Source organism: Falco peregrinus, chromosome 1 (assembly GCF_023634155.1).
Source record: "Falco peregrinus isolate bFalPer1 chromosome 1, bFalPer1.pri, whole genome shotgun sequence".
In the NCBI taxonomy this organism is placed as follows: Eukaryota; Metazoa; Chordata; class Aves; order Falconiformes; family Falconidae; genus Falco; species Falco peregrinus.
The window spans coordinates 29,936,823-29,950,852 of record NC_073721.1 but is presented as its reverse complement, the minus strand read 5'-3'; the positions used below and the strand labels follow the sequence as shown (position 1 = coordinate 29,950,852).

Sequence of the window (14,030 nt, the reverse complement as noted above, 5' to 3'; positions counted from 1 at the left end):
CAAGGTGGGCAGGGAGGCACAGGAAGGCGGCACAGGCCTGTGACTGCCCCCAGCAGCAGCTGGGGAAGGAACGAGACAGGCCAGCCCCCAGGGCCTTCCAAAGCAGTAGGGGAACTGGCTTTGTCTCCCCAAAAAGGCCGGTGGCACACCAGCCTGCTCATCCCCTCTGCCCCTACAGAAACAGGGCCAAGCCCCAGCACAGTTTTGGTGGAGGGGAGCAGTCCCCTTTTCCCCTCTACAGCCACAGTTGCGCCCCTCCAGGACCACGTGAACCTAGCCAGTTAAGATCCACCAGCTAGCAAAAAAAATATATTGAAAAAAAATCACCCAGCAATATAGAAAAGATCATCTTTAATTTATGAAATGAAGAATCATTCTCAAACTTTGTTAGAAGTCACACAAATAACTTATGATTGAACCATGAAGAGCTACAGAAGCCTCACGGCAGGAATGTCTTGGTTCAAGACAGAAGGCAGCCGCGTCCTGAGGCAAGATGGCAGGTTTGTGGGCCGAGACCCCAGAGGGAACCTGGCACTAACAAAGAACAGCACATCCCTAAACATGCAACAGCTCTCAGAGGCTGCCTGCACGCCCCCTCCTGTGGGCACGCACAGGGGCAGAGCTCTGCTTTGGCACATCTCTCCTGCCTGACCCCAAATGCGCTGCAGGAAGGGGGAAGGCACTCCCTCACCTCAGGGATACCTTTGGTGACTATCTGCCCTGACAGCTCCCAGCCAAAACCGCAGAGATCAAACCACCCGCTCTCTTCCTTCGGTCCATGGCTCAGCAGCCAGATGAGGTGATCAAACTCGGGCACCCTTTCAAGCAGAGGAGCTGAGGTGCCTGCCTTTCCCCACAAAGGTAAAAATCTCAACGCTGTGACTACCCACCCTTTCAGACAGGCTCAGAAGAGGAACGGAAGGCACAAAAGCAAAACCTGGTGCCTCCTCCAGGCTGTGCTCTCCCCTTGCAAGAGGGGAAGGCACCAGGCTGCCTCACTTGGTCACCTGCCACGGCCCTGGGCAGGGAGGCACTTCCATCAGCTTGGTTCAGGATTGGTTCCCTGACCTCAGCCCCGTAGCCCCAGCCAGCACAGCAGCGTGACAGTGCTGACTGGAAGGGGCTGTGTAGGGGAGAGGAGGCTTAAACACGGGTGACAGGGTGCAGATGAGATGTTCCAGCTCAAGGCTCTGAGCCCAGTTCAAGGCCATTGCCTTTTCCCAGCCCAGCAACTACCCAGTCCCTCTGTAAGGCCACGAAGGAGGGAGCCTCAGCATAAAACCAGCATGGCCAGAAGACCCTGGGAACAAGAAATGCCTAAAAGCAGATTTGGTCCAAGAACCACAGCACTGTATGTGGGAGGGGTTGTGCCAGCTACTGGGAAAGGCCTTCAGGGTCCTCACCCCTGCTCCTGCTGTCCTGCAATCGCTGCCTCGGTCACTTGGTCCCTCAGGAGCCCCCCCCGACTCCACTCCCCAAAGCTGCAGGGCTCCAGCTAGGAGGAACTCCCTGTGCGGTCTCCTCCTGCCCAGGCAGAGGCCGACATGTCTCTACCACACACTGCAACCCAGCACCTCCCTGCTGGGGTGAGGAGCCCTCTGCTCCCTGCGACAGGCCAGGATAAAACGTTCTTGCTCCTGTGGCCAAGCAATCTATCCCCAGACCCTCACATGCTGAACTTCTCTGCCTTCCCCAGCAACCACCTCCTGGAATGAGTAAACATTGGCATTACAGCATTTCACAGTTGATCTGTAAACATCGGGCTTTCTCAGCCCGCCATCCCTGGTGCTTAGCCTGCAGTCCTGCACCAGCCTGGAACCAGCAACACCCCGGGGACTCAGGCACCCCCCTAGATCGTTTTGACCTCTGGTGCTTGGCCTTGCATCAGGCTTTGGCGCTGAGCCTTCACCCTCTGGAGACGCTTCCCGTGCAAGCTGAACTGAGACCAGCTGAGGAGCTGCAGCAGCGCACATGTGATGGGTACGAAGACGAGGAGGTAAAAGCAGCCCTGTCGAAGAGTTGGCTCCAAGGCTGCGGCAGACTCTAGCTTCGGCTGGGCACTCACCACGTTGCTCAAGGGGTTGCGCTGGAAGATGTCATAGCCTGGTGTCAGAGAAGAGTTTGTGAGACTGGGGACAGTGGGGATGAACCCTCCCTCATCCATTCTCTCTGAGTGACTGGCCTTGGAGATGCAGAGACCAGGCACAGCTTAGCAACTGCAAGAGCCCTCTGCACCCACCCAGGGCACAGGACGTGGTGGAGGACACTGAACTCACAAGTCTGCCCTCTCCTGCCCCACTGCTTTCCCCAGGAGCATCCTTACCTGTGTACGCACAGAGCAGCCAGGTGCCAATCAGAGGGGCAAAGGTCTGGCCCGGCTTGGTGACCAGAGCCACCATCCCAAAGAGCAGCGCTGAGGCTGCCTGCTTCCTACGGTTCAGGACTAGATCCTCATCCACCAAGTCAGTGACTACCAGGTTGAGCAACTTACAGGTCCCCTCCGTGAACACCCGGTTGCTGCAGAACAACAGGCAAAGTACAAAGAGGGACATCAAGAAATGACAGGAGTAGGTGGGAGATCAGAGAACATCGAGAACGGTTCCCTCACATTTAAAATAAGAATTTCAGAAGCCCTGGTTACAGGAGGGGAACACTGCTAGCAATAAGCTTTGTGGTACACAAGCAATGCCTTGACCTGCCACACAGACAGGCCTGAGTACAGGACATGCTGGCCCAGTGGCTAACGGGCAGCTGCAGCACACACTGGGGGCTATCACCTCAGGCAGGCTGCTGAGGAGACGAGCTTGGCTCAGCAGCTGGGAAAGGCTGCTGCAGGCTGCTGCCAGCCCTTGGGTCTCTGTCCTCCTGAGCACAGCCAGCCGATTTGGCAGCGATCCATCCCATGCTTGGATGCTATGAGAGCTGGAAGCCACATGGCTTCTGTGTGACCCTAGCTACTGTTCCCTGCCTGCCACTCCTTCGTAAAACAGAGACAAGTCATTTCCCTTCCCAGGTGGCAGGGGAAGCAAGTGCTGCCTGCCTGCCTGCCTACCTGGCAATGAAGATGCAGAGCAGATACACCTGATCAGGTCCTGCCAGGAGCATGACAACACTGAGAGCCAGCTTCAGGAAGAAGAGTCCTCGCACCACAGCATAAACCCCACAGCGGCGGCAGAGGGACAGGAAGTAGAGGTTGTTGAGATGAGGGGCAATGTAGGAAACGCCTGAGAAGCAACAGAGGCACAAACAGCTTGAGGGACTTTCAGTATCCACCATGCACCCAGGACCAATACTGAGAGAGAAAACAAGGCTGGCTATTGCCAGCAGGGCTGTTGGGGACACAGTACAGAATAGCCCCCGTGCACATACAGAAGGCTGCAGCAGATTTACTCAGTGGCTTTGTGGCACAGCACACACTCTTCCTACAGAGGGAGGCCACCTTCTGTCAGCCTCGTGGGCAGGAAGGAACAAAAGACTTTGCCATTGTCACGCAAGGACTGCAACTCAGCCCTGGAGGAGAAATAAGAGGGACAGGACAGTGTGACCAGACCTGGCCACATAGAACCCTCCCAGGGTAATTCTAGGACCACTGCCCACAAATCTGTGGCAGCCCAGAAATGGTCACAGAGGGAAAGGGATTAAATTCAGGGCTGCAGTCTCTGCTGCATCCTGGGGACACTATCTGGCAGCCACTAATGCTCAGAGCAATACCTCCATGGAGTCTAGGCCAGAGTCCAGCACACTGGTCTTGCCTTCACTAGAAAAGGCTCCAGGTTACTGCTGCGCCCAGGAAGGATGACTTGGAGGTCCCAGGGAAGCATGTGGGGCGTGTGCATGTATGAATCTTACAGCCCAGAGACCAACATGTGAGCACACCTCTCACCAGACAGAGTCTGGGAAAAGTGAATCAAGACTCAGGCCAGGTCCTAACCCAGCTGCTCCCTCCAGTCCCACCTGACACTCACCAAGCAGGAAGGATCCAGTCGAGACAGATATCTGGTCTGACAGCAGGTGCTCCAGGAACAGAGGGAAGAAGTTGCTGTTAAAGTGGCAGTGAAAAACCTGTGAAGGCAGCATGCAGATGAGCTGGTCAGCAGAACAGCAGTAAGAGAGAACAGAAAAAGCTAACAGCCCTCTGGGCTCTGTTATCCTAAGAGCCCTGTGCCAGGGGACCATGCAGGGTGGGCCTGGGGTACTTCAGCAGAGCAAGAGCTTGGCTGCGGAGATCACAACACTGTAGGCTGAGACTGCAAAGCTGCAACACCACCAGCTATGCCCACTGCGTGCCTGGAGTCAGTACTGCTTCCCAGCTGCCCAGGCACCTGCTCAGCACACCGTGCTGCTGGCGCAGGCAGGGCAAGGAGGTGACAGCAGTGACCACAAAGCCTTGGAGGAGGCAGTGGCACAGCAGGAGGGAGAAGGCAGCTGTCTGAGGACACGGATAAGGCAAACAAAAAGCCCTGAACGCAAAGATGCAGATGAGCATCAAAAGCCTGCCTGAGGGGAACTGAGGGATCCCCAGAGAGATGAGAGTTGTGACTGCAGCGCACAATGCTGGGCAGGTTGCCGGCATTTGGTAGTAATCACTGAAAAGGATGAAGAACAGAAATGGCAAAAGCTAGCTGGGAGGTGGATCCAGCTGGACAGTGAGAACAGTGATGTGAGCCTCAGGAAAGCAGAACGGAGGAGCCTGTGCTGACAGCCACGCCAGCAAACTGCACTCCTGAACTCGCTCCCACCATGAGGTCAGGCCTTGCGCTTCTGCACCCCAGATGGGCTGCACAGGGCTCAGCCAGCCCCCGTAATCCAGCCTACGCTGCAGACAGAGGAAGGAGCACCCCACAGCTTAGGAAGTATCCTTGAGTCACAAGCAGGGAGAGTGGCTACCAGCTGCTGAATCAGCCAGCATGTGCAGGAGGCTCCAAGAAGGAAATGGGTGCTGGACGCACCTCTGCCCTTCCTGGGGAACTCACATACTGCTGAATCGCCAGAACAGCCAGAGCCAGTGCTCACCCCCTGAATCACATCACTGCTGTGCCTACCTGGATGAGGTTCATGCAGACAAACCAGAGGAAGTTGCGGTGACGGGAGAGCTGCTGGAGATACTCTGCTAGGGTGATCCTCTTCTCCTGGGGGACAGAGAGTTTCTCAATGCACAGCCTAAACAGAGAGGAGGGGAAAAAAAGCAACCGTAAATCCCTCACACCAAGCAGCAGAGAGCCCCCAGCTCTCCCTGTATAGATGTAGAGCTGTCTCCCCTCAGCTCCCATCCCAACCTTCCCCCTCCCTGGGCCAAGTCAAACCAGCAGAATCTACAACATTTGCTTATTGCTAGCAAGAAGAACAGGCAACAGGTCTTCCAAAGAACGTCTGTCTTCTGAATCCAAAATTTGGATTTCTGTCCATAAAAGCATTCTCCTCTTATTAGCCATTTCACTACGCATACGCTCCCCTTTCAGATCCCGTGGTTAGCTCACCTGGCAGATCTCATGAGGATCTGCTGTGTTACTACAGCACAATGCTGGCAGCTCATAACAAGAGACAAGTGAGGCAGCCCAAGGAAAAGCAAGAGAGCTGAACGGGGAAAACCAGCTGCATCGTGGCCTACCAACAGCCCAACCACTATCAGGTAGCTAAAGCCAGCAAAAGGGTAAGAGACATTCGTTTGTCCAGCTCCATAGGAAATGGGCAGCAAGGTGGTCTCATGCTCAAGCAGGAATGCTTTCATAAGCTGTTTCTGACATTTTGCCACTCACAGACCTCACTGGGTGCTCTAGATATTAACTCATTTCATGTTCCAAACACTGGATGGCCACACAGCAGGTCAAGGCTCTGCCTCCAGTTTGGGCCAGGGGTGTCACAATACAGTTTTGTCCTATTCTCAGAGGGCCTTAGAAGCCAGTGTGACAGAGGTGATTCTGAAAAGTGTATCAACAGACAAGAACCACAGATGATTAGCAAAAGTCTGCCTCGTCCTGGATCTTCCCACACATTTAGTTTGCCGCGGTGCATAACAGAACTCTACAGATCTATGCCAGGCGTTTGGCCCTGGTGCAGAATTGGTGACACTTACTCTTTTAGGGTTGATTCCTCATCCCATTTCACTTTCCCATCAGCCTCAAACCGCTGGCGGAGCAGCTGTGTGGACAGGGTAAAACCAGTGATGGAGCAGAGGGCCAGCACGATGCAAAATATGCGAAAGGAAAAGAAGTCCTCTTTGTTCCACACTGCGTAGGACATGAAGACAGAGAGGGAGCCTATGGCACTGAAGAGGGAGCAGTAGAAGTTGAGGCTAGTCCTGTCTTTTGCTGAAACAGCCAGGTCTGCGAGCAAGGCGTTGTGATGGAGGTCAACCATGGTGAGAAAGCTGTCGTACATGCAAAGGCAAAGAAGGAACTGCAAACCGGGATGAGCCCAGGCAACCCAGAAAGCCAGGAAAGAGATGGCAAAGAGGGGGCCATTGTGGCTTAGCACTCTGAGCCTCTTCAGAACTACTTTGGGGGAGGAAATCTCTGCTCCTGGCCTGCAACAGAAGACAAAAACTTCAGACACCTGGACAAAACCCTGCATGTATTCTCCCTCTCAAGGAAGTCTTTTAAGTGGCGTACACATAAACGCAGCTTTTGCTCATGCAACAAGCACCCACATCGGGTATCTTCTCAGCTAATATGTGACTACACTGTAACTATGTGTTTAAGAAGGCCAAAAAACATGAAGGGATTTTTTGCTCTCCAGAGCAAGTCTCTTCCTGATAGTGCTGCACTGCCTGTGCTTCGCACAATACAAATTATTTCAATGAGTACTTGAAGTTTTCACTAGTTGCAGGAAGCCACACCGTGATTTCCATTAAAAGCCTGACATAAATACATGAGAAATGCTAATGGCCAACAGTCATCCATGACCCAAGGAGTTTGGGAACAACTGGTCTGAGGCATTCCACATAGAAAAAATTGTCTTTTCCCCCCCTGTGTCTCCCAAATGATGTACAGACACTCTCCAACACCCCACGAAGAGGCTTGCTCATACAGCAGGGTCTTGAGATTTCAGACACCCATATTTTAGGTTCTGTACCATTCATGATGTTAAGGATTAGGGTCATGTCAACCGGATAGATGTGTGACTTCCTTTACATAGCCAGGTACTGAAATAACGTGCAAAGAGCACTGAACTTCAAAGAGAGGTATTTAATAGTTCCGTGCCCCAGAAACCATTCTCACACTATCATTTTAAAGCTGCCAATTTCAGAACCTCTCCCCCCGAGACTAAACAACTTCCCAGCCTCTACTGGAAGTGGAATTTAACTTACTGCTGTGCGCTAAGGAACACTCGGTCACTCAGCCAGCCAAACAGAGGGTCATTGAGGCTGTTCCAGATCAGAAACACTGTCTGGGAAAGAAAGCGGGACAGTGAAACAAATCACAGGACAAGTCCCACAAGGACACGGTTCTGTTACTGAAGCAAGCAGTGTTGAGCTGACATGGTGAACCAGCAGGAACCACCCCAGCACACCTTCCCTGTCCCACCACTGTTCTAGGACTCCTCTGTCTGGAGCAACTGTCATATTAACACAACAAGGCCAGTGGTTTTCCCTGCTTGTGAAACACCCCAACACCCCCAGAGGAAAGGCAGTCTTAAGAACAAAGTCTCTGGGGCTTCTCTCCTACTTTGTTCTATCTTTATACAAGCAGGCAAAACTGAAAAGCCCAAGTTAACACTCAGAAGGCTCCCCCCTTGCTCCCTCTCCAAAGGGGAATGCTGCTGTTAAAACTAACACTCTTCACACTTCTGGCAAGGAGCAGTCTTGGTTTCACAATTACTTACTCAAGAGGGCAAAGGCCTATGGAAAAGACTAACCTCTCCTATCCAAAAGGACAGTTTATCAATCTTGTAAACAGAGACAAAGGTGTCCACGTAGTACAGGAGGAACACGTTGTGCAAAATGGAAACAAACAGCGACAGGGACCCGTAGATCACTGCAGTGGGCCAATGAAAAAGACAAGCCAACAGCCGCAACCCCATGTTGGTGCAGTCGGTGTTCAGCTCTCTTGATCACCTCCATGTCAGATGGGATGTCTTCTCCCAACACCTGCTACATCTTTGTTGGGGCCAATCCATTGTTGCTCCTGCAGAAGAGAAAAAACAAAATGAAACCAGGTTCAGTTTCTTGAATGAACTAAAGTTGAATCAAATTAATTGGTAAATCTTCGCCTGCAGAGATCAGAATTCGCATTGCTTTGAGGAGCTGTTCAAAAGTGGATTGGAGGGGATTTAAGAGAAAGGCTGTCTGCTGCACTAAAGGTGTTTCATTAAGCCGAGGCCAGGCTGCAGCTCCCAGGGTACAGGAGACCCTGGTGAGCAGGTTGCCCTGTCCTTTACCCTGTAATGGTCTTTGTTATCCAGCAAGCAGCGAATTAGCTCCTTACAGCTCTTTAAAGGCAAGGTCACAAGAGGAATCCAGCTAGACAGCTGTAAACAAAGTAGCCTTCAGAAAACACACCTAGTCACTGACATTTTTAGGTAGCAGTGTAAATTTTTAGGCAAATAAGAATGACAACAGCAGTGATGTAATCCCACACGTGCATACTGCTTTCCCCAGGCAGTCACAGCTGAGCACACCTGGGGCTCAGACAGGAGTTATTTATGGCAAGCAGTGTTGCTGCTTTGTGGCATGAAAGAGTCATGACCAGAACATGATGGCATGCAATAGACATGCTGCCATCGTGCGATAAGGGCAACTCAGCAGCTCTTCAGCTCGTCTTGGTGCAGCTTGAATTTTAGGATCAAGTCTCTGAAATAAAGATGCTTTGGTCTGGACAGCAATACGTATGGAAAGAAAACAAGCAGAAACATCAGCCTGTTAGCAGAACAAGTTGCTGTATGTTCACAAGGGGCTGATGTGTGAGGGGAGGACTCCTCACAACAGCACTGACTGGAGATCACAGCCAGGAGGCAGGACCACCATCCCTCCATGATGCACTCTATAGTGCCTTTCAGGCTGGGCCCCCTCTCACACACAAGTTGCTACAAAGGCAAAACACAAGGCACCTCTTCAGAGGCACTCAAGTATCTGGTGAGATGTTAAGTCAGTGTAAGTCAGTGTAAGTCAGCTTCTCCAGCCCGTGCCATCATAAGAAAGCTTGTTCACAGCATATGCATGACGGGTGACAACAAGGTCGCTATCTTAACACTCAAAAGCAAGATAAAGGGTGGGAAGTCACTCCCATTTCAGTCCTCCAGGGTTCCGCACTCACCCGACTCAGATGCATCGTGGGGACTTCACCAGGCAGGATAAGAATGAGCACAGCAGAAACGGGAAACTACGCACCAAGCCAGCCTCCTCCGGCTTGCAACATCAGCTACACCAAGTCCAAGCTGAAGATCAAGGGGGAGAATAATCAACTGGGTACGAAACCTGATGAAACACCAGTCCCATTCAGCATTTCCCAGAAGCCGTGAGTCTGACCACTTCTAGGCAAGATTAGAAAAACAAAAATAACTGTCTGCTCTGCCTAGCCCAAGGAATTCCTTGTAAAAGAGCTGGAACAGCATTTGTTCCAATCAATTACATCACTGGATTGAAACTGCACATCGGCTCCACTCCCAGCCAAAGCACTAGACCTCAACTGGATCCAACTGCAGAGCCCTCGTGGAGCTAAGCATTCTGCATCCGCACCATGCCAAACCCCACAGCCAAATAAAAGGAAGACACTGCTCAGAGAGGAATTCAGCCAGACAATGAACTTCCATAGGTGTAATTGAAGACAGACAAGCCTCAAAGGGAAATTGCATGTTGTATGGTCATGAATTGAAAAGGAATCAAGAATTTGTGATGTATAAAGATAAAGGTTAGGAAGAAGGGAGAGCTAAGCCAACTGACCCACGGATGAGTCCTCTGTCTCTCACCAAGAGCCTTCTACAGAGGACTGGATCAAGGTCAGACGAAGCCACCAGAGTGCTGGGCACCCTCGTGCATGGGATGGAGAACAAGCAGACAGCACCATTTTGCACCACATGAAACCTCAGCGTATCCAGACCTTGACCACTGCGTGCACACCTAACCTCGCTACAAACTTCCCAAGACACAGAAATGAGGTAGACCAAAGAAGGGCAACTAACCTGAGCAAGGGACTGGGGCAGCTGCCTGCTAAGGAAAGACTAAACAGCGGGGACTCTTCACGCAGAGAGGAAAGGCACGTGAAGGGGGACACAAGCGAGGTGCCCTGCTAGGGCAACTCTTAACCTGGGAGTTGACTTTGCTAACCAAAGCCTATTTGAAAGCAAAGCCTGCTCAGGGCTTGGTCCTTAGCGCTGCACTTTACACTGTACCCATCCAAACGATGCTTCACTCAGCACACGTTGCACAAACCACAGCTGAAGTTTCCAGAGACACCTCATCATTTATATGCCGAAGCGCTGTTTAAAGAAGGTGCAGTTCCACTTCCTCCTTCTCCCTTGTCACTCCCTCACAGATGTGCAACCCTTCCAGCCAGCTGACGTTTCTAAGTGATTTCACTTTGCTGGGATAATTGTTAGGTCATTTTATATGTATTTTCTCTCCCCTCCCCATCTGCAAATGCGCAGATGAAAAGAAAAAAAAAATCATAGCTGTCCATAAAAAGTAGATTTTGCTTCTACATCCAAAGCTCTGCCGTTATTTAAGCTTGCCACACTGGTATTTTCATAACCTTTTCCTTGGGATGGAGAATTACTCATGGAGTATGTCAGAACTTGTCAACATTAGGCTTTAAGTAGTAATGGGAAAATGAGCTGCAGGAGGGAATAGCTATCATTCATTCATGCTGAACTTCTAACGCACAGTCATAAAGCAACAAGCTCATAAATTAGAAAGCAACTAGCCTTTATTTGAGAAACTTCCACCTCCGCATATGACATCTGGCTTCTGACAGTGACGTTTGCAGATCGTATCTTTTTGAGAAGGACATTTGAATACTGGCTACCAGGAAAGCACTGCTTTTGTTTGAGAGTGCTGGCGTATAGTGCCTGGAAACACACCACAGTTTGGGGCTCGCACATCTGCTCTAACTTCCTAGCCAGCTCACAGCTGGATTCACCAGTCATTGTGTCCCATGGCAATTCAGCAACCCTCTGGCCTTACAACAAGGCTGAGGTCAGTTGTACTGAGTTGGCAGCAGAGCCATATATGTGAGTCTTGGCCTGAGCCAGTCTTTTAAGCAGGGCCAGATGATTCCTATATGCAGAAGCTGCCATCCAGGAACCTGAAACAGTCATCTGCAGACATGACTGCAGTAACTGGATGACTCTCCCGTCCATTCTCCACTATGTGGGTAATGCAAGCTGGAATATCCCAAGTAATACTTCGGGATACATCTAAGTTTGCTCCAGTTGTGACTACACTGCCTCTGCTACATGTTATGGATTTTCAGTGGCTTACTAGCTAAAGCAGAGGGCCAGACAGATATACCAGCACTGTGTCTCTGCATCTGCAACACAATAAATCCATCAGCTGGATCAACCACCCAAGAGGGGACTATTTCTACACATTTGTCATGGCCAGACAGGACTGGGCTGCTGGCAGTCCAGCCTCCTTCACAGGGAAGCTGGGCTGGAGCTGCACCCATGAAAGAGCTGATGCCCCATGACCCAGCACAGCACAGCACTTGATGCTGGGCACGTCAATTTCTCCCAGACCCTGTAAGTGACATTCTCAGCCAGCAGAAAGTCATGGATGTCTTCTCTGGCCACACTTACCTGTCAGTGACAAGTCTGTTTTGTGGGCACAAACCAGGTTCTGCACACTCCTTCCCACCCCACACACGGTATCCCAGGAGGCCTCCAAAGCACAGACACCTCAGAGGGTCCTGACCCCACGGAGCTACTTAAGATTCTGGCAGGACTCTGTTCAGTAAAAAGTGGAATCCCCCCACAGAGCTATTTCACCGAACCAAAGCGAAAAGTCTCCCCTTAAACAAAACAAAGTCTCAAAATCCTATTCCTAACACAGGAAAGCTCCTACCTAGACACATAATCCACAAAATTTAGGCTCCTCTGACCAAAATTGGATCCTGTGCGCTCTCTTAGAGGTGAATATCTCTCCAAGACTCAGTTTTTCCACCATACTACTGAAATCCTAATGCCATGTTTCCTCAGATAATCCACTTGCTAACGGAGAGTCTCGAGGGAACACCACACACCGTCCCACGTGAAACATTAACAAACTCTCCAACAGCAGACTCCCAGGAGCCTGGTATCTGAACAGTAAAGCAATGAAGCCTTTGAAAACCCGATACCACCTGGATCAGGCAAGGAAACATACCACTTCGAGGAGGCCATGAGGGCGTTTCCCGGTATTGTTTACCAATCCAACCATCACAGATGTCCCAGTATTATAAGAGGTTTGGTAACACCCTTCTTATTACAGGCAATCAGGTGCTTCCGTCACTCCTGCAGAGTTCACACACATAAACAGAACTGCCACATATACAGCAATTAATATCTTGAACCAGCTGGTAGTTTCTGTGGAGCTGTGTTCCAGCTGAGCAATCTTGTTAAATCAGATCTCATTCCCTAATGAGATTACAAGGTTCGTTAATAGAGGTAATGAGGTAGATCTCATAGTCTTGGAACTTGGTAAGGCATTTAACTTAACAGCACGTGACACCCCTTTTCTAAACAATTCATCGTTTTACAGTGTAAGGAATGTATGTTAGCTGTATTAAAAAATTGGTTCTCCACGATGCTACTGTCAATATAAACTCTAATCCTGTAGTGGACTTCACAGCCCTGGTATGGGAACCATTGCCAGGTAATTCTGGCCTCAAATTATAGATTTGGAAGTATATATGAAACCCTTATTGAAAACAACCAGCAAGAGTGGAACCACAGAAGCTAGAAGGTGGGATTACTACACAGATACTACCCGTTCTTCTTAAGCCTTAATAGGAAGCACCCGGTGAGAAGCACTTACTACTCTGCCAAAGTACAGCAACTGGGAGTTTCGCTACACCTCTCCATCTTCTCACCAGGGAGACGTTTCACCTACAAACCTTTCCCCAGCACCCCTGCTTCAGCCACAAGCCCACACACTGCTAACCGAAGGGCTGAAGGAAGCCCAGCTCCCAAGGCCACCAGAGAGCTCTGTGGCGTTTCAGCTTGAAGAACACAGCGCCAGGTCACAGCCAGAGCACCTGGCGTCCCGTGTGCGGGAGGGCACGCAGGGCGCCCGGCCATGCCTGCCAAGCGAGGCCAGAGCTGGGGACGCCACTTCCCCGGGCACTGAGAGGACAAGCCCAAGCAGAGGTGCCACCGCCGTCCGCAGGGTCCCTCCGTGTTAAGGGGAAGCCTAACAGCCCCGGCAGAGGAAGGGGCAGCCAGGCAGGGGCACTGCCACCCTTGCGCGGCGGGCTCCCGCTCCGGCTCCGTGGCGGTGGAGAGCCTGCTTGGGGTTGTGCTGTGAGGTGACAGGAAGGTGTGACAGGGACATGGCGACCACAGCTCCGCTCCACACCTCCAGGCAGGGTGGGGCAGTACCAGGGCCCCCTCTCAGGGTCCCGGCGCCAGACCCCGACCCGCTCCAGAGAGGGCGAGAGAAGCAGAGGCCACGACTCACGGGCAGGGACAGCAGGGAGGGAGGGACGAATGGCAGAGGCCACGGCTCACGGGCAGGGACAGCAGGGAGGGAGGGACGAATGGCACCCCCCGGGCCCGCGCGGGCCCGTCCGGAGTGCCGGGGGGAGGCACACGCCAGAGCTCTACCAGTGCCGGAGGGGGGGAACCCCGCACGGGCGGCCCACGCCGCGGGGGTGGATCCCCACCCCACCCGGACGGCCCCGCTGCGCTGAGGGAGGGGCTCCCCCATCCCGCCCGGGCGGCCCTGCTGCAGGCAGGGAGACAAACCCTAGCCAGCACCGGGGCGGCAGAGGCACGGCACGGCACCGCACCCGTCCCCTCAGCGCCTCCTACCTGCGTCCGTTACCGGCGCTGCCCTCCCCGCTCCGCCGCCGAACGGCAGGTCTGCGCACGCGCACCTAGCGGCCTCCCGCCCCCGCCCC

General features: G+C 52.2%; 1 protein-coding gene across 4 annotated transcripts; it reads right to left on the bottom strand.

Moving 5' to 3' along the window:
• Positions 1–334: 334 nt before the first annotated feature.
• On the bottom strand, positions 335–14,022 carry MFSD13A (major facilitator superfamily domain containing 13A). Of its 4 annotated transcripts, XM_055800553.1 has the most exons (10): positions 13,942–14,012; positions 9,252–9,372; positions 7,855–8,123; positions 7,307–7,386; positions 6,074–6,523; positions 5,043–5,160; positions 3,966–4,062; positions 3,053–3,224; positions 2,324–2,517; positions 335–2,103 (listed from the first exon to the last, which is right to left on the bottom strand). In XM_055800553.1, exons 3-10 carry the CDS (start codon positions 8,017–8,019, stop codon positions 1,850–1,852), a joined length of 1,530 nt encoding a protein of 509 aa, XP_055656528.1. In that variant the 5' UTR covers positions 8,020–8,123; positions 9,252–9,372; positions 13,942–14,012; the 3' UTR covers positions 335–1,849. The 4 variants fall into 4 exon arrangements, with proteins under 4 accessions (XP_055656528.1, XP_055656532.1, XP_055656546.1 ...); XM_055800557.1 differs by lacking the exon at positions 9,252–9,372 and having other exon boundaries at positions 13,942–14,022; XM_055800571.1 differs by lacking the exon at positions 6,074–6,523.
• Between the last annotated feature and the right edge of the window lie 8 nt (positions 14,023–14,030).

Coding starts and splice junctions, on each gene's coding strand:
- MFSD13A (XM_055800557.1), bottom strand. CDS start 8,019: ATGGGGTTGCGGCTGTTGGCTTGTCTTTTTCATTGGCCCACTGCAGTG. Junction 7,387..7,854: donor TGTCCTTTTGGATAGGAGAG/GTTAGTCTTTTC, acceptor TTTCTTTCCCAG/ACAGTGTTTCTGATCTGGAA. Junction 3,225..3,965: donor GACTGGATCCTTCCTGCTTG/GTGAGTGTCAGG, acceptor GTTGCTTCTCAG/GCGTTTCCTACATTGCCCCT.